Source organism: Rhynchophorus ferrugineus, unplaced genomic scaffold (assembly GCF_030347505.1).
Source record: "Rhynchophorus ferrugineus isolate W39M unplaced genomic scaffold, kcgeb_rfMv2 rfM1, whole genome shotgun sequence".
NCBI lineage: Eukaryota > Metazoa > Arthropoda > Insecta > Coleoptera > Curculionidae > Rhynchophorus > Rhynchophorus ferrugineus.
In genome coordinates this window covers 29,716,582-29,736,031 of record NW_027472580.1, presented here as the reverse complement: position 1 = coordinate 29,736,031, position 19,450 = coordinate 29,716,582, and the positions used below count along the sequence as shown (strand labels likewise).

The 19,450-nt window shown below is 31.1% G+C and overlaps 2 protein-coding genes across 19 annotated transcripts in view; one reads left to right on the top strand and one right to left on the bottom strand.

Moving 5' to 3' along the window:
• The window catches only part of LOC143206649 (lipid storage droplets surface-binding protein 1), a 46,648-nt gene extending 35,524 nt beyond the window's left edge, over window positions 1–11,124 (top strand). For 4 of the 7 annotated variants that reach the window (XM_076419289.1, XM_076419285.1, XM_076419288.1 and 1 more), the window contains 7 exons: window positions 808–926; window positions 5,235–5,420; window positions 5,469–5,688; window positions 8,858–9,021; window positions 9,272–9,529; window positions 10,250–10,360; window positions 10,414–11,124. In XM_076419289.1, coding sequence (XP_076275404.1) covers window positions 808–926; window positions 5,235–5,420; window positions 5,469–5,688; window positions 8,858–9,021; window positions 9,272–9,529; window positions 10,250–10,360; window positions 10,414–10,575 — 1,220 coding nt within the window. In that variant the 3' untranslated portion in view covers window positions 10,576–11,124. Of the gene's footprint in view, window positions 1–594; window positions 748–807; window positions 927–5,234; window positions 5,421–5,468; window positions 5,689–8,857; window positions 9,022–9,271; window positions 9,530–10,249; window positions 10,361–10,413 lie in introns of those variants that run through there. The other 3 variants (XM_076419290.1, XM_076419286.1, XM_076419287.1) reach the window with 2 other exon arrangements.
• A 128-nt stretch (window positions 11,125–11,252) lies between these two features.
• Window positions 11,253–19,450, bottom strand: part of Cad87A (Cadherin 87A) — a 727,969-nt gene continuing 719,771 nt past the window's right edge. For 11 of the 12 annotated variants that reach the window (XM_076419263.1, XM_076419271.1, XM_076419273.1 and 8 more), the window contains 4 exons: window positions 16,627–16,838; window positions 15,416–15,515; window positions 12,744–12,905; window positions 11,253–12,683 (listed from right to left, as the gene is read on the bottom strand). In XM_076419263.1, coding sequence (XP_076275378.1) covers window positions 12,543–12,683; window positions 12,744–12,905; window positions 15,416–15,515; window positions 16,627–16,838 — 615 coding nt within the window. In that variant the 3' untranslated portion in view covers window positions 11,253–12,542. Of the gene's footprint in view, window positions 12,684–12,743; window positions 12,926–15,415; window positions 15,516–16,626; window positions 16,839–19,450 lie in introns of all 12 variants that reach the window. The other variant, XR_013008485.1, reaches the window with a different exon arrangement.

The following is a 19,450-nucleotide window of genomic DNA, read 5'->3' as shown; positions in this document are numbered from 1 at the left end:
TAGCAACATTATTACGACCTACTAAAAGTATATAGGGTTGATATACTTTTTAAACAAACAGGAAGTATAACTATAGTAAAAAATGCACTTTTAAAGGCTTATAAACAATAACAATGGCGGATAAAGCGAGACCTTAGCTTATCGGATCTAATTTAATTTTTTTTTTCGATACTTAGACTGTTAATTAATCCCATAGAGATTAAACATAATTACTTAGAGAAATAATATGTAATTAGTTTTAATAATACCAAAATGTTTGTTTTCATTTGTTCAGTTTGTTATTAACATTAACTGACGATATTAAAATGTATTTTTAGATATATCAGTGCACAAAAAAGTTGATATCAATGTGTTGTTGCGTCTAATATTAAAGTAGGCCTTGCACTGTGTCGCTGTGCAATACTCGTCTGACGTAATAACATATTTAGATGTTCTTTGATGACATCAACTACAACGAAAATATTGAAAATAAAAAACTATTTCTCTTGTTTACCTCTGTCCAGTGTTTTAATAGTGAAAAACAAGAACTGCACTATATGAAATTACGTACGTTTTACGTCTATTTTAGTTAATCAATTAACCTTTGAACGACATCATTTTGCGTTCATCGCGAAAACAAATGAAAATCGAACGTTATCTATTTTTTTTGTTTCGTTTCGTCCGATCAGTTTTCTCTGGCCATGATCGATAAAAATAAAGATATATTTCCCGGGGACATGTATAATAACATGGAAGAATACTTCCACTGTAAGATTTACTGCTTTAATAAGTGGCGTACTCTTAATTAATAATCATTTGTGGTTTCAGTGGTGCAGAGGAGACAAAGACACTCTATGCCTGAACTGATGTCGGTTAATCGAATCACAAATTTCCCCATTGTCGAATCGGGAATCATGTATGCAGAAAACATCTACAGTAAGATTAAGGTAGGAACTTTTTATCATCGTTTTTTTTTCTCAGCATATGCGCAGATTAATTTTGAATTTCGTAATACTGAAATTTTAAAGAATTTTATACATTGAGATTAATTAGCCTGCGTTTTAAGAAACAAGGAATTTGATTTCAAGTTGTCAGATATTGCAGAGAGAGAGAGAGAGACAAAGAGGAAGAGAGTGAGTGAAAGAGGGAGAGAGTGCACTTCTATTATATAATATGACCATAGAAGTATATTCTAGTCTACAAGATTTAAAAAAAATGGATTTTTATATTCCCTAATTTTTTTCCTAAATAACGACTGTCATAAAAAATTATACATTTTTAAACCATTTTTTCACATATTTCTTTAATTTGTAAAAATCCAATTGTTGTTATAGTTTTACTTTCATACTTAGACCGAATGTATAGAGGCTGTTAACACCAACTTTCAAGTAAATCAGTTGAGTAGACCTCCATATATTATTAAGTATCAACTGTCTCGAAAAAATAAAAGCACGTTTAATTTTTCACTGTTATATGCTATGTTACAAAAACAGCTATACCTTCGAAAATAATTTAAATTTTGAAAAATCCTCTTGAGAATATATCCTATTCTTAAAGGTTTCAGCTTCAAATATGTGAAAGAATCTATTTTTTCCAAATTTCTAAAGAGGAATACTCAGACTATCTCAGTCTCAGGTGAAATAATGTTTATACATGTCACTGCTGAATTTTTTAATATATGCACCTCACTACACAACACTACACATGATCAGATGGTTTGGATCTTTTGAATCTGTGTCCTGTTCTGGTGGTATCCAAAAGTTGCAATATTTCATTATTAGTATGAGAATGGGCTCTTTCCTAATGCCCCCTTGCAATTCTCTTGATTTCTTGACTGACTGTGGGTATCTGAAGATCTCGATGTAGGTAATCAGTCCTATAGTATTTGGGTGCACTCACAATACCTCTCAGGACTTTGTTGTGAAAAATTTGTATTTTATTTATGTGTCTTTTTACAGAACATCTCCATAATTGAACTCCGTATGTCCATATAGGTTTCAATATTTGCTTATATAATAGCAATTTGTTATGTACAGATAATTGTGATTTACTTCCAATTAGCCAGTACATTTTCCTAAATTTCAATTCTAGTTCTTTTCTTTTCTTCTTTGTATGTTCCTTCCAGCGAAGTTTTGCATCGAGATTCATTCCGAGATACTTAGCGTTGTTGCTCTATGGAATGATAGTGTTATAGGTGAATTGCACATGTACAGATTTACTTTCATTAATTCTTATTTTCCAAGCTTGCGTCCAATTATTTATATTGTCACTTGCCTGTTATAATTTTCGTGAGGCTTCTTCACTATTGTCTCCGACAGCTATAATCCCAGTATCATCAACAAATGTAGCCATCGTGATATTTTCCATTTGTGGTATATCACAAGTGTAAAGTAGATAAAGCATTGGTCCCAGTACACTTCCTTGTGGTACACCTGCTTTAGATTCTTTTATTGTAGAGTAAGCTTCTTCTTCTTTGACTCTAAACATTCTGGTTGTAATGTATGATTTTAATAGTTCGATGTGTTATTTTGGTATCATTTTCTGTAGTTAATGAACAAGGCCTTTATGCCAAACCTTATCGAAGGCTTGTGCCACATTTAAGAATATAGCTGAGCATATTTGTTTACTTTCGTGGGCTTTTTCTTGGATATATGATAGGTTTTATTTTTTTTCAACAAGAATTTTTTAAAAACCTTAGATATTACTGACATCAGTGATATAGGTCTATAGGATTTTATTTCGTTTGGTGAATTGCCAGGTTTTGGGATCATTATAATTTTATCTTCCAAATGTCTGGGACATGTTTTAATCTAAATGCTGTATTGATCAAGTTGATGAGTTTTATAACTCCTTTTCTTGGTAGTTTTTACAGTAATTCTCCTGTTATTAAATCGTAGCCTGGTGATTTCCTGGGGTTAATGTCAGTTTTAATAACTTTAGTTAACTCTTTCGGCATGACTAATTCAATCATCGAATTTTCAGCTTCTATGTCCGGCAAATTATGTTCAATATTAGTTTCGTTTGGTTTGAAAGTTTTTTCTAGATATTCAGTAAATGCTTCTGCTTTTTGGTGATTGTCACGTGCCCAATTTCCACATAGGTCTCTTATAGGTAGACTATGTAGACATGAACGCTTTAAATATTTTGCGGCTTTCCAGAGTGAGTAATCAGTTTCTTTATCATCTGTTAAATTTCTCAGATAGTCATTTATGGTTTTGTTTTTAATTTCCAGTATTTCTCTTTTCAGTTTTTGGGTTATATTGTTTAAACTATTTTTATTTACAGGCGTTCTGTTTTGTTGCCATTTTTTTTGTAATTTACGTATTTCAGCTACCATTTCCTTCACTTCTTTTGGATAATTAATTCCTTTACTATATAACTAATACTCTTAATACTCTTAATTTACTAATACTCTTAATTTCTGGAAGGTATGATATAATAATCGATATTAATTTTGAACTAATTTATTACTGCTTTTCACTTATATTTGGATCAATTCACAAACAGTGAATAATACCAGCAAGTGCAGGATAACAAATAGATCAGTATATATTTCCCAAACTAAAATCAATATGGACTAACATAAGCTAAATTTAATAGTACAACTTCAACACTTTATACAAGTGCCTGTGGTTTGGTACTAATTATCTTATATCCTTATTTTCTGATTTCTTGCTTGTTAGTAATTATATAGCTTCCACGTTGCTATGATTTGATACACTTCTTTCAAGTTTTGCGATCAAATATTGGATAACTTCGTTTATCAATTTGATTTCGAAGACATCGCGCCGATTTTCGTATTTATAGCATTGGTAATTAATCTAAAAACTTTGTTTTGGCAGCGTTGTATTTCAACAGTTCAACATCTTAAGTCCAAATCTGACTTGTTCCGCTTTAGAAATTGAGCATCTTCAAGTAATATAATTAGATTCCGCTGCAACCCTAAATTAATATGGGTTGGTTTCGAGCTATTAAGCTATATTTGCCAATCTATTATCCAGTGTTGCTGACCTGTCTAATTTTTATCATATGCTGTAATTACCACCCCATGTTCGATTTCTATTTCAAAATACTTTTTTTTCTTTGCGATATCCTGACACTGCAGAGAAGATATAGGAGTGGTTCAAAGATAGTACCTTGCATAATTCCATCTTAAATAGCTTTGAATGTTGAGAATGGCCCTTCATGCGACACTAAATTTTGTTTTAAAAATATACAATGATTTAAAATTAATTATATCATGAACACTTTTACATTTAAAGAAATAGTAATATAAAGGTGTTCCTTATATCTTCAAAGCTTAACCTTTCAAGAATGTGTCAAGAGGATTCATCAGAGTAAAAAAGTCAAACAGAATTTTTTGTTAAATTACGGCTGTTAAACCATTTCCGTGTGTACCATTTTCCGATTTTTTAAAAATAGTAAAAAGTAAAAATACGTTCTATTATAGCTTTACTTTGTTACGATAGAAGAATGCATTGAGAAACTTCACATCAAATTTCAAACAAATGAGTTTAGTAGAACTTGAGATATCATGTCAACGATTTTCCCTCAACGTTGTTGCAAGACCCATTTTCTTTGCCAGTCACCACCCACTTTTAAAAGGAGTCAACTTTGATGCGAGTCAGCAGCAATTCATAGATGGACATTTTTCATCCAGCTTATTTGTGTATCCAGCCTTTTCCAAATTCTAAATACACAGTGTGGACTGGACGTTAATAACAGTAGAGTCGGGTGTCCATGATTTTACTCATATTTTCGACAATTGGCCCTTCAAGGAATCCTAGTGACCTCACTAAAAAGCTATAGTCTATCCAATAAAACACCCAATACATGTCATCAAAATTTATGACGCCAGAATGTCGCAATTTTGCCGAATTTATTTAGAATTTTGGTTTGCCGCTTTCTAACCTCTGATTATTATCACTAATGTTTTGAAGAATTTTGTAGATATTTGATAACAGAGTCAACCTGATTTGTCGGTCAAAGTGATTTGGTTGCATGTTCAGACGGATCATTTTTAAAACGAATTTTACATTTTTACAAACTCCATTTCGCAGTATATTCGACGTCATTTGTGACGCGTATTGACTGTTTTATTGGAAAGGCTATATATCCCAAAATTAATTAAAATTTAAAAAAATCCAAAAGGACATGATCTAAACAAGGTTTAAAAATATGAAAAAATTTTTTTTTTCAAATATCTATGCTAGAATATTCACTTAAAATTAACTAATTTTGATAATATGTTTCAGAATTCAAATAGTCTGGTTAATTGGACTCTGGCTCAAGCCGAAAACACATTTTTTTCCGTCGTAGACACCGCTGCCCCGGCAGTTGTTTTAATCCAGGGCCCTCTTTCTCAAGTCGATAAGATCGTCTGTAAGACATTAGACATCGTCGAGGAGAAAATCCCATCCATCAACTTACCACCAGAAATGGTATATAACAGAAACAGTAATGAAAACGTCAATCAGCCATATTTTCAGATTTACTGGAATACCAAACAATATGCCAAAGATACCGTTAACACCAAAATCGTGAAGCCTGTGTTGAAACGCGCCGATTCTGTGAAGCAGATCGGTAACAGCGTGTTGGCTAGTAAATATACTGCTTATGCCGCGAACACTTTGGACGATGCTTTGAATGTAGCCGACAAATATGTTGATAAATATTTACCGTCCGATGATCAAGAAGTGGGCTATGATGGTGAGTAGTTAAATTATATCGTAGTTAAGCATATAGTAACTTCGCCATAATTAAATACTCTATTAATTTAAAATGCTTCTTACTCACAATAGAAATTGCCCATAATATTTGTTTCTTTGATTTTTATTGTTTGTATTCATATTACTGAATGTTTATACTTATTGAATGTTGTATGTTTCGAACATTTTGTAAAATTGGCTGAAATACTTTCAAATGTCCATTAGGAAAGGTCGTTTTCGTTGGGTCGTTAAGTTAACATGAACCACTGAAATGACCCCCATGTAAATTTACTAAAAAGTGGGGAAAAATTTCTGTCAAACAAGTTCATGTAACGAACCAATTCCAGGAATTGCCTTCAGTGTTCCTGCTTAAAAAGCAGTTACCTTAGTACCTGCTTCAGCTACCTTAGTCATTCGTTTTACGTTTTACTTAATTATAAAGAAAAAACGGTATTGAAAACAAAATTAGTACGTTTTAGGAAAAACTTGCGCTGAAAGAATATGGAAGTTTTTCCTAGACAAGATAAAGTAGATTGAGAAATATTCAGTATTGGAGCCGCTTTTCATTTATTAGATTATAGAATATAAACAAGCGAAACTGCAAATATTGGCCCTCAACTAACCTCAAAGCCAACTTTTTAGTGCGTTTAACTCTTTTACACTTTCGTTTAGAGCAGTAGGATGTGTTTTATACGAAAAATAAAACTGGATGAAACATAAACATTTGTAATTTGTATACTTTTTACAATTATTTTTCGTCTATTAAGTTTAATATTTGAACTTTCCCCATTATATTACTTATATTATTATGCAGTACTTTATACACACACACACACATACTTTATTACACTTAACTAAAATATGATCTAAAAAAATCCTTGAAAGTGTACGAAAAAAATATCAAAATTTTAATAATAATTTATCAATTATAACGTTTATCAACAAATTTCATTTAGACTTGTTGAGTTAGACATGGACAGTTTTTATAGATAGTTATGCTGCACACTGGCCACTTTAAAAAGGCGTTTATTGAGAAACATTGGTAGAATATATATTAATCAAAACATTTCCATAATTTTAAGTAACTCTTTCTCATCATTCTGGCAACATTGCCAAAACTATGGCTAAAGAACGATGTTGGTTTGGTAGTCTTTTTTAAATGTATTAATACTATTATTACTATTCGTTGTCTTACAATGTCTCTATACAGGGATTAAACCTAAGTACTTCTCTACTAACCGTCACTTGTCTCTAAGTCACAAAATAAAAGTTCATAACGCTTCTCAGTGTTAGTGCACTTTACCACACAACTGCTCAAGATTATATAATTTGGTTCTCTTATATGGTTTGATAGTGATCCTGGGATAAATGCCATGCAAGGGGATGACTTTGCATCTGTTACTCGCTATTACTGATTTCTTTTGCAACAATATGTCGCAACAACTTATCCAATTGGCGTCTCAAAATATCTGGAGTAGAATTTATTCATTTTTGGGATTATCGCAGTATATCCACTTTTCGTCGCCAATTGCTTAACACCATTTTTAGTCAAGCCATTGTCTCTCTTTTTAAATATTTCTCATGGCCTATAAGCGTCTCGGAATACTTGATTCATTCACTGTCAAACAAATTATCTGAAGGTTATTCAAGAGATTGAGCTGGGTTTTCATTCAATACCAGGTAAACCGGAAAGTATTTATCGGTTTTTCACTGACGTCGCTAGCTTAAGTATGCGATGTCATGATCTATAGCTTCAAAGCTGTACATGTTATATTCTGCGCAAGTAACATCGCCATAAATTTATACTTGTTCGAAAATGTCAAGTTTCGTACCCGAAAACGTGTATTTTCGGCACTTGTTACTTTTCTTATTTAATTAAAAGAAAAAAGCCACCGAAAGCAATATTTGCTGGTAGAAACCTATGGCGAGCGTGGTTTCCAAAATACAAAAGTGGTGATTTCGATGTGCAAGACAAAGAACGTTTTGGGTAGACCTAAAAAGTGTAAATATGCGAAACTGTAAGAGTTATTTGGATGAAGACCCAATCCAAACTCAAAAACAATTGACAAAATGTAGCCCAAAGATGATTAGCGACCAGTCATGGGGAAAATCCAAAAGATGGGAAGATTGATGCCACATCAATTGAATGACAGGTAAATGGAAAATTGAAAAATCGTCTATTAAAGGTTGCTTCAAAGGTATGATTGGAAGTAATTTCCGCATTGAAGAGTAACGGGTAATGAAAAATTAATTAATTTTGCAAAAGCAAAGCATAAAAGGCAAAAAATCATGGTTATCACCTGGTAAAACCGATCAACTCCAAAGCAAATTTGTTTTGATCGGAAGACAGCTGAATGCTCTGTGTTTGGTGGGACCAGAGAGGCGCGCTGTGTTACGAGCTGTTGAAATAGTTGATAGTGATCACAATTGGCAACAAATGACAATTTTAACTCTATATTGATCGAAAACATCCAGAATGGACCCAAAGACACGGTAAAGTGATTTTACAGTTTGATAACGCGCCTCATAAAACAAAACCGGTCAAGCTAGCGTTGAAAGCATTTGAACGGGACATATCGCACCCGCCGTACTCTCCAGATCTTGTCCCGTCCGATATTTTGCTCAAAGGACAAACAGTTATTTTGGTATGGTATCCATAAATTGCTTGATAGATAGGCAAGATATATAGAATCAAATGGCCAATACTTTGAATATTTTTTTTTCATTTTCTCGAAAAATATGTAGTTTAAAAAAAATGGTAAAGACTTTTCAGGACACCTAGTAAGTCCTGTGACTCAAACACTTTTGGTACCCTATGCCGCTATTTATCATTGATATTAAATTCACTGGTTAAATAATTGAAACCAAGACCAACAAATTGGGATATCGAATGTATGGGATAAACTTCAAAACCATCTAATTTAAATTCTAGGTTAGGTTGTTTACATTTATACTTCGAATTTTCATCAATACTCAAAATACATGCAAGCACCTAATCACTTAATAACTTAAACATTCGCTGTATATAATTTTACCAATGACTACTAGCAATATTACACAAACAAAATGAATATTATCATTCAAATATATATTAAAATTTTAAATATAATATAAATAATATAAATATAATTTAAAATATTTATTATAAAATATTTTTTATCCTTGAAAAGAAGTAGATAAACAAGTTGGTCCAGCCGAAAAAGCCATACACCATGCAGACCGTTTAGGTAGAAAACTGACAAGAAGACTAACAAAAAGAACACTAGCAGAAGTGAAGGCGTTGAAAGAACAAAGTGCTGAAGCCGTGCACGTTCTGATCTACGTTGCAGAATTGGTGAGTGTATCTTTGTACTGAATAAAACTCGTGTCGTCTTATAATATTGTTTGGGATTCCTTAAAGGTTTAAAATCATTGATAAGAATAACCCGTTCTAATTAATCAAATTCTTGCTGCAAATAAACTGTGTCTAAATATAAATATTTATTTGGAGCGATACTAAATGAAATTAACGATGTTATTTCAATTATTGCATCATGATAAACATAAAAATACCTTATGCATTAATAGTATTTGTTGTTATACAGATCGCAACGGATCCGGCATTGGCCCTACAGAAAGGTAAAGAACTATGGGCTACTTTAAGCAAGGACGAACCAGAGAATCAGGCTCGTCCAGAAAATTTGGAACAGCTCATTGTTTTACTAACGAGGGAATCAGCGAGGCGCGTGGTGCATTTGGTGAACTTCACTGCTACCACTTTAAGTAAAATTAACAAGAATGTGGCTCATTCCGTTTTGGGTCTGGTCGGAAAATTTTTAGGCGCTGCTGATTCTGTAGTAAAGGTGGGTATTACACATAGTTATAATAAATAATAACACACTTGCTTACCGAAAGTAAGATTATGTTATGGAATAAAATATTTCTCCAAACTCACTAAATTAACCAGTTTTCCTTGTACAATATTAATTACTTTTTAAATATTCTGTTTTTGATTGTTGTTGAAAAAGAGTAAAATAGTGTAAAAACATAAATTAATGTAATGTAATAAATTGTTAATTATGTGAACCACCACCTTTTTCTTTATTATTCTTTGGAGAAAAACTAAAAAATATTTACTGTCACTTATAATGCTACAGTTTTCCATTGACTTTGAATTTTCTTTTTGTTAACTGAATTAGTAATCTTGTAACAAATTCACTGATATTGATATTCAGTGGCAAACAGCTGATATTACTTAGAATTTATAGAGTGTAATACAATGTTGCATAAATTAAGATGTTTGCCTTTGGAAACACCAATATTTCCAAAGAATAAGTTTGTCGAATCCATGGAACTAATTTGGAACCGTATAATCCAAAAAGCAGAAGTAATTATTACTGTTAATACATTAACGATATTACCATGTTGTTTGCTCAGAAGAATAGTAATCTCTAGTCTTCAATGTTATCAACCTTATTAAAGGAATTAATTTAAGGCATGTATAAAATATTAATTCTTAGAAAACATTAAAATAAAATTATTATATAGAAACAGTTTACTTCAAAATGTTATCATAATTTTAGACAGTACATTTGGAGAAAGTTAAACAAACCACTGCTACGACCATCAGAAGCCAGGCACACTCCGCTACACTACTCTTGAAACAATTAAATGTACAATTTACAGAATTACTGGTAAGTTTGATGCCAAACATGAAGAAATGATTAATTACTTAAATTTATTGTAGGATGAATGGGCACAACAATTAGCAAATACACCTCAAGAACCTACCCCCAGAACAGCACTGTCTGTTCCTCAAATAAAGGTGCAACAGCTTAAAGCATTCCATTCCAACGCAATCAGAAACAAAAATGGATTCGAATCACGATCTATCGCCAACTCTGACTAGATTTACTGAGTTTTGTTTATTTATTTAAGTTTTTTTCCAATTTATATATATATATATATATATATATATATATATATATATATATATATATATATATATATATATAGATATAGATATATTTTGTTAATACTTAGAATGTTAAGAGTTTATGGGTTTTTAAACATTCCGAAAGAGAGAATTAAGAATTTACTAATTCCATAATATATTTTATACAAAAGTAACCCTTTTATCTCTATATTTTTGGTAATTACTCTATTTATTTTATGTTACCTTTTATTTCCGTTAAGTTTGTTCATTTTGAAATAGTTCTATTAAGTTATATATTTTTATTTGAATATATTAGACTAATAATAAAATCTGTATGGATTAATATACTGCTAATGTAAACCTGAAGATTACATTTACTATTACTATAAATAATTTTAAATATGCATTTAAGTAGTATGTGAAGAAATCTGAAACCCCACAATGAAAATTAAGATTTCACTTAAGTGTAGGTCATTAATTTCTATATTAATATAAATTTAAATAATATTAACAATGACACTGTAGGGTTGTTTTATTTCAAAACCATTAAACAAATAATATAATCCCCTCAACTCAGAATGTTTTCTTGTGTTTTGTAAGTGGTCAAATTAACAGATTATTAAAGTTCTTAAAAATCATATAAAATAATATTAAGTAAACATACTTTATTTGTCGTTTATGTACATATATATGTATACAACAGTATTACATTATATAACTAAATATATATTAAAATATACTTAAAAATTGATAATTTTGGGAAATGATTGATATGGCCTGTTATATCTATGAAATTAATTACACAATTAAATTAACTACACATTAATAATTCGTTTAAAATACATGTATGCCTAATGCACAAGTTCGTTTTGTTCTCCTACTTGATCGGATGTATAATAACATAAACACAAATAAAATACCGAAAAAAAGTAATAAAATAGTATTAAAAAAAGGTATATAAAAATAAGTTAAAATACTTAATAACATCTAATAATATCATAAAATATGTATTACATATAAATTGTGTTGAAAATTTAATGGTTAGATTGAATCGAAATTGCAAAGTTATGCAACCCAACATGCAGGAATGAACATTAATGCAACCATTAATTCCATTTATATATAACACATTTTATGTCCGTAACTAGGATTTATTTCTATGTAGACTTTTTACAATATAAATTTGTATGTACCAGCCGCGCTTTCTCTACACGCTATTAGCCAAGAATTCGCGTATCCAGTCGCCATTTACTATACATTCGCACACTTATCCTCTAGACGTTAAAATACTATGGCTGCTTTCCAAAAACAGTACAAAATATTATCTACTTTTATTCCCATTCATTCGTAATATTGTCACATTTGATGCCTATCTCTTAATATCGAAAAGAATAGCACATAACATCTGAACTGAAAAAACGAAAATCATCGAAAAAATTAATAAAATGGTAATATCTGCAGATGTGTGTATGTTCTTTTTTAAAAATGTTAATACGATGCCTTCGAGTTGTTATTGTTAGTGAGTGTCAAACTTAACATGATTTCCTTGGGAACCAACAATTGCAAATCTGTTTTATTCGAATAGATCATCTTCTTTCATATGTTAGTATTTAAAATTTTAAGAAAATAAAAATCCACCACCTATTTAACTAACATTTACAATTGTTGAAATATAGAATATCCAAAAATAGCACTTCCTATCACTATCATTTTATTCTCATTAGGTTTATACAATATTTGATACAATATGGTACAGTTTTATGAATAACGAAAAATACATTGCATTTTTTTGGTTAATTTTCATGATAATTTTAGACTATTCGTTATGATAGAGCTGCTATATATCTATGAATACGTAATGTATGAATCAATTAAGGCTATTTTCGGATATCATTTGAGCTAATTTTGAGCTCGCTAGGTAAAAATCGTTTGAGAAATATTTATATCAGTTCGGCAACATATTCGGGTTGGACGTGGTCTCTCGTACGCCCTCTCATTGATCCATACTCGCTTTCGCTTCCGCTCAACCTGTCCGGTACTTGGAACGTTGATCCTTGGAAGCCTATGGCAGATTCATAGTACTGAAACAAAACAATCGATCGTTAGATTGGCTGCGTGTCTGCCGATAACTTCGGACTCACGTTTGTCGCCCCTCTTATCGAACTATTGTTGCTGCCTGATTGACGGTGCACCACTCCGGACAACGTAGCATAATCGCCAAGGTCGTCGGCAACACCCATTGAAGCTACATGCGAAGCCGCCCTCTTATGGGGATGTTGTATGGTCGCGTATGTATTGTCCTCCTGAGAAAGATTTGAGAGCTCTTGGTGAAATAAGAAGATAAATGCGTTAGTGAGGGGGTTAGTACGGTTAGCGCGTGATTAATTTTCTATGAGGTTTTTTTTTAAATTATAAGCTAAGTTAACATTTTTGAGTATAACTTCAAACTGGAAAAATTAATTAACCTTAAATTTTATTATTTTTAACCTGGAAAAATTAATTAACCTTAAATTTTATTATTTTTAACATTTTTCTTGGAAAGCAGTTAATATCAATTTATTTAGCAAATATTATTAATCAAGTAAAGCCAAAAGAAAAATTGGTTAACTCCTTTTTTCCAGAAAAGAACTATATAATAACGTTATTTAAAAATATCGGTTTACTAGGGGTTAATATACTAAATCCTGGAACAAATTATTATCAATTTTTTTACTTATATAGGTTTTTATTGATAAAAGACTGACGTGGTTCACCATTCCACGCATTTCATTGGAGAAAAGTGAATATTATCAATTGTGATAATGTCAATCATCGTTACCATACTAAAATTAGAAGAAACAATTGATAGTAATTAATTAAGGCATTGATAATATTAAACCATCGTATAAACGTCAGTTACAAAAGAAAGCCTCTATGTAAAATGAGTATGTCATCGAATCGTATATTAACAGAAACATATCATAACATTCATAACTGATTTCCCTTGATGTTTTATATATAGATGGATAGGAATGTTTTGGTTCGATTTAACATATAAGAAATTGGGTATACCAATTTAATATAATGTCAAGGTAAGAGCGCACTTGTACATATCAGACATAGAAAAAATAGAAATTTCACGGTATAGGCGAAAAATTTAGAATTACCCTTCCTTCACGAACAGGTATTAGGGTAAATACATATCCAACATTGTTTTTATCAGATACATATAAAATTATCTATCTACTACATGTCTGTTTATATATTGTTTGTTTACAGAAAATCAAAACCTACTTATGAAGATGTTAGTAGTACTAAAATTCATCTACCAAGTTGTTCGTATGCTCTCAGTGTGATGTCTCTATATAAAGAAGTCTTACAAGAAGGTAATAATTAAGATAACTGGATAATTAGTAGTAACAAATACTACTTTTAATTGTAAAATATCTCTAAAATATTTGTAATACTTTAACTTTTCAGAACAATCAGTGTTCGATAATTTTATAGTAGAGCTATTGTATATTTACATTTGATTGCCTTGTTAAGAAAATATTTGTTACAGTGCTATCAATTAAAAATTTAATTGCTACTTTTAGGGGATTTATTACCTTAAAGAAATCTTTTTTGTCTAAATTTACAAATAACTACATTAGTTTAACAAATCTTAACCAAGATTGCTTAAAGAATTTTGTTGGATCTATTGGAGATCATGGAGGTAGAAACAGCATCCTTCACTTAGTATGTTCGAGAAATCTTTAAAAGGGCACATCATAACTTCAATTTTTTCACATCATTCTTCCGGAGAAAATTGTGAAGAAGATGAACATGTTAGATAACTTATATTCTTTTTAACGGGATATCTAGTACCACTTAAGGATGTTAAATCACCAGTTGAGTCTATATTTTCAGTTCCAGAGAACTTTGCTCTGAGAAAAACAAGAGTCTAATATTGTATTTTTGTCTTATTTCAGGCTATTTAACAAAACTTCTGAAAAAGAGACAACATGCAATATTTGTCTACATTCTATATTAAGTAGTTCCACAGATTAAATACTCTAAAATCTAAATATCTTTAAAAAACACATACATTTTTTCAACTGTCCAATTCATAATGATTTTCAAGACCAAATTTAAAAAGTTATTATGAGGTGTGATTGTATTTTTGGTTTAATGAAGTTAATGCAATATCAACAGGGAATGATTTAAAGTTTACCTTCAATATATCAAGATAAGTTTAGAACTCTAATAGATCCCATACAATTCATGGCACTAAACAAATATGGAAAGGCGTTATAGAATAATTATATAGTTCATTTTTTTTTTGCTTTTTGTTTATATATATTTATATTATTTACACTTATGCATATTTGTATAGGATTTTATTTTAATAACTTAATTTTAAATATTAGATTTGATTTTCATTTAAATACTATTGGTCAGTAAATGTGACGTCACCAAGTAATCTGGCGAAATGGCAGACCAATCAAAGCAAAGTAGGCTCTTGCCTAAACATTCACAAATTTTAAATAATCACACACATAAATTTACGACCATGCCCCGGCAGGATACAAACCCGCGGCTATCGCAACAGTAGGAAGTAGGTCGCCTTTACCACTGCGCCACCAAGCCGGCATAAGCTAACAATTATTTGACATAAAAATAATATTTTAAAAGTCTGATAAGATTAAAATTATTGTTATTCAGTAATTGACATATTTTGTCTATATTTTTTTCGTTTAAATGCGGCATAAATGAAATATGTTATTATGGTTAATAATAATTGTTAATAATAAGCTAAAGCTACTTAACATAATTAAAGAAAGCCATTACTTACAGGGATATAATCATCACTGTCTCTTCTATTCGCCAAACCTTGTTCTGGTTCACTGAACACTTGCATTGTTAATTCTTGTTCTTCATATATTTTCAATTTCCTAATAAATAAAATATTTATATTAAATCATCCATATATTCTTATTTGAAAGGTATAAAGGTGTTCAAAAACATTGCTCTTCAATTATTCATCATATTCGTCATCATGTGAAAGATGATAAAATTAGTATTTATTCGTTTTTCATAAATTACAAATATCTTTTATTTATATTATTCTTCCATTCTTATTCAATTCATCTAGATTGCGAGGGATCAACATAATTTATCAGATTTTTTTATCTACGATATGTGGCTTTTGTTTTATTAGGTGTAATTGTTAATTGTTGATATTCTTGAGATTAATTGAGAAAAAGTGTCAGTTAATGGTCTAATTGTAAATTCGCGGCCTTGGTAAAACGACGATATCAACGATAAGGATGTTAAGCAGAAATTATTCAACTGAAACTAATTATGAAATGGGGTCCGGTGATAGTTCGAATAAAATGAACTGTAAACGTTTCAAAATTAGTTTTACGGTTTAATAACCTTCTTCCAGAGATGTTCAAAGTAACGATGGTTTGATGACATAACTTTGATGCGTTATTGAGATGAACTTGTATAATGCATTTTATTCAACGTATTGTCCATCGTTAGGCGTGACTTTTCCTCATCTTACAGGTAGCATACGGATTTCGCGGTAAAAACAATCCTCGTCTTTCGAGTGATCTGAGAATAAACCTAGGTTTTACCTTCTTCGTATGAAGTGTTGCTGTAAGACCGGAATAATTAATGCGAATAATTGGTACTCAGAAGGGGGCATGTTTGGTTAATATGGCAGGTGCGTTCATTTAAATATTTGCGTGTAGATTATCACAGGTTTTAGATGATGATTCATATATTGCAAAATCACGTTCTAATTCCATTCCCTCTATCTAATTTTTATGAACCTTGATCTGATAACCAATTTTCTTTATATTCCTCCATAACGAGCATTTTCTGTTATTTTTTTAGCGCAGTAAAATAATTTATGGACCACAGATATTTCTTAACGAATTAGTTTTATTTAATTAACGTAATTTAATTATTTCTAAGGATTCTGACATGTAGTGCCTTAAGATTAAACGATATGTTTGTGTTAAGAGAACATAATAGTGCTTCAAAGCAATGACTTACTGTTCTATCCATAATGGATTCTCCGTTGTGTTCAAATCGTCTATAATGGCTTTTTTAATGAGGGCGTCTTTCTTCTTTAGATCGTCCGTCGGCGAGATCACCCAGTGCCTCAGGCAGCAGCACACAATAATGAAGGACACGATTCCAACAAAGATAACAATGAACAGCGCTATAAAGGCTGCCAACATGGGATTGAACGATTCGTCACGTTCCTGGAACAAATAAACAACGGAATAATGTGAATAATATACGACGATACATTCTGTTCGATAGCATCAACCCAGTCAATGGGTTTCCATTGTGTTTTATTCTTTATTTTCAATTATGTCCAGTTTATACGTAGATTCTCTAAAATCGATGTTAATATCAGATTGTTATGTCCGTCCCAATATGTATTTGTATATTAGTAAAAAAATTTAAAATTTATCTAAATAAAATAAAAGAAATAACACATAGATGGCGCTAGTTTTATTGCATTCACCGCTTTTTTAGTTAGTATTTTCGAAAGAAAGCTGTTAAAATTTCATGATATTCTACTCATAAGTTTGTGAGTTATTGTTTTAAGAGTGACACTACTTTTGTTATTTTCACGATAGCGGATCAAAAACAATTTCGTGTTTTAATTTTACACTGCTTCTTGATGGGCAAAATGCCGTTCAAGCGAAACAATGGCTTGAAAATTGTTATAAGGCCTCCGCTCCATCAGAAATAACAATAAAACATTGGTTTGCGCTGGTGCGTGACCGATGATGCAGAACGAAGTGGACGTCCCAATGAGGTGGTTTGAATAATCGAAAAGTGAAGTTGTGTGAGTCGGTTAACATCGTAAAGGTATCAAATGAAAGTGTTGGATTTATATTGCATGAGCACTTGACTATGAGACAGCTCTGTTCAAAGTAGGTGCCGCGTTTACTCACTGTTTACCAAAAAGAAAAAAGTGTTGATGATTCTGAGCAGTATTTGGCCATGTTTAAATGTAACAAACCGGAATTTTTGGATCGATACGTGACAATGAATGAAACATAGATCGATCACTTTACTCCGGAATTAAAAGGATCATCTGAGTGGATAGCAACGGGTGAACCTCGTCCAAAATGCCCGAAAGAACAACAATCGACTGGAAAGGCCTCGGTATTTTGGGATGTGCGCAGTGTAATATTCATCGACTATAATGCCAAAACTACACGAATTGAACTTCGAATTCCTCTTACATTCATGTATTTTCCGGATTTAGCCCCTAGCAACCCAAAAAAATGCTCACCAGTAAGAAATTTCGCTCAAATGAAGGCAAACTATTTTGACGCGAAAGATAAATCGTTCTACAAAAGTGGTATTGAATTGTTAGAGCGGCGCTGGATCATGTGTGGTCTTGATGGATGTTACGTTGATGAATAAAGCCAATTTTGAACAAAAACAACACGTTTTCTTTGTTACGCCCGGTACTTTTCAGCCCATGTGTTAATGTATGATTTCACATATTAGGTGCTTAGGTATTAATTGAGCAAAATTGTTAAAACACATGTTAATCAAAATATCTTTCGTTTTCAATCAATCATACATTCATTTTCGAACTAGTTCAGCATTTCGAAACTATGCATGAACACGTAATAATCAGAAAGCACTATGTCTAGTAACTACCCCTCACAGCCTTTGTAACGTTGCGGTTGAGCGTTTTTTTGAGCAACAATATATCGTTCAAAATGTTTAATTGATGTCGTACGACATCTGCAGTAACAGTTTCATTCGCCTTAAGCAGCTCATAATACACTACACCTTGCTGACCCCATCCCGATGTCGATGGCTCTTCAGACTTTTGACTGACTGACTTGTCCCTTCAGTCACCACTTCTAAATCGTTGATAGTTTAAGTTTGATAGCATAAGTTTCTAAAAGTGTTTGTTGGACATCGGAAGCAGATTTCTTCAAATCAACCAGCAAAAATGGAACATCCACGATTACCATCTGTATACGCTGAGTAACTCAATACAACCTACTGGAAAATTTTTTGGTTTTTCCTTATTAAAGAAATGTCAAAATCATAGAATTTAACAGTTAGGTTAGGTTGTTAAATAATTTTTTTGCATCAATTTTCACCAATAATAAAAATACACATAAGCACGTAATAAAATATATACTAACAAATATAATTGTAGTAATTTTTATTTTTTATTGTAATCGTATTTTATAGGCCATTTAATAAAACATTGAATTGACGTTATCTAAATTTGTGGCGTCAAAATAATTAAAATGGCCCGGTCAAAATTCTCCTTGTAGTTAGGAAATATCATAAATAAACAAATAAAGTACATCGATTGCATGTGTTACTCGTTCCTGTTCGAAGTAACTCATTAGAGGCACAATCTGTTTCTGACTGCAACTATCTAATAGCCTCGGCATTTTCAGGGCTACAATAGGCAGCGGTTTGAAATTTGAAACACAAGCAAATCACCAAAAATCTTTATATATTTTATATTATATAATTTTTATAATTTATATATATTTTATAATATATTTATATATTTTAATCTGAATAATTATTCTGGGGTTTTCAAATATTATTAAGTGTTAATGCCATACATATAATAATTAACTAATAATTTTGAATATCCTTTATATATATAATAATAAATGTGATGAATTGTTTAATATAGAATGTTAATGTTGAGAGTGCTAAAAATTAGAAAAAAACTTCCTTAATATTATCCCGATAAATCATGACTAGGAGTCTAGTTTAATTATGAAAGTCTGCTCTGAAATTTCATCTATTGTAGGGATTGGGTTAATTGATAATGTAATTGATATATTAATGGAAACTATTAAAGGGA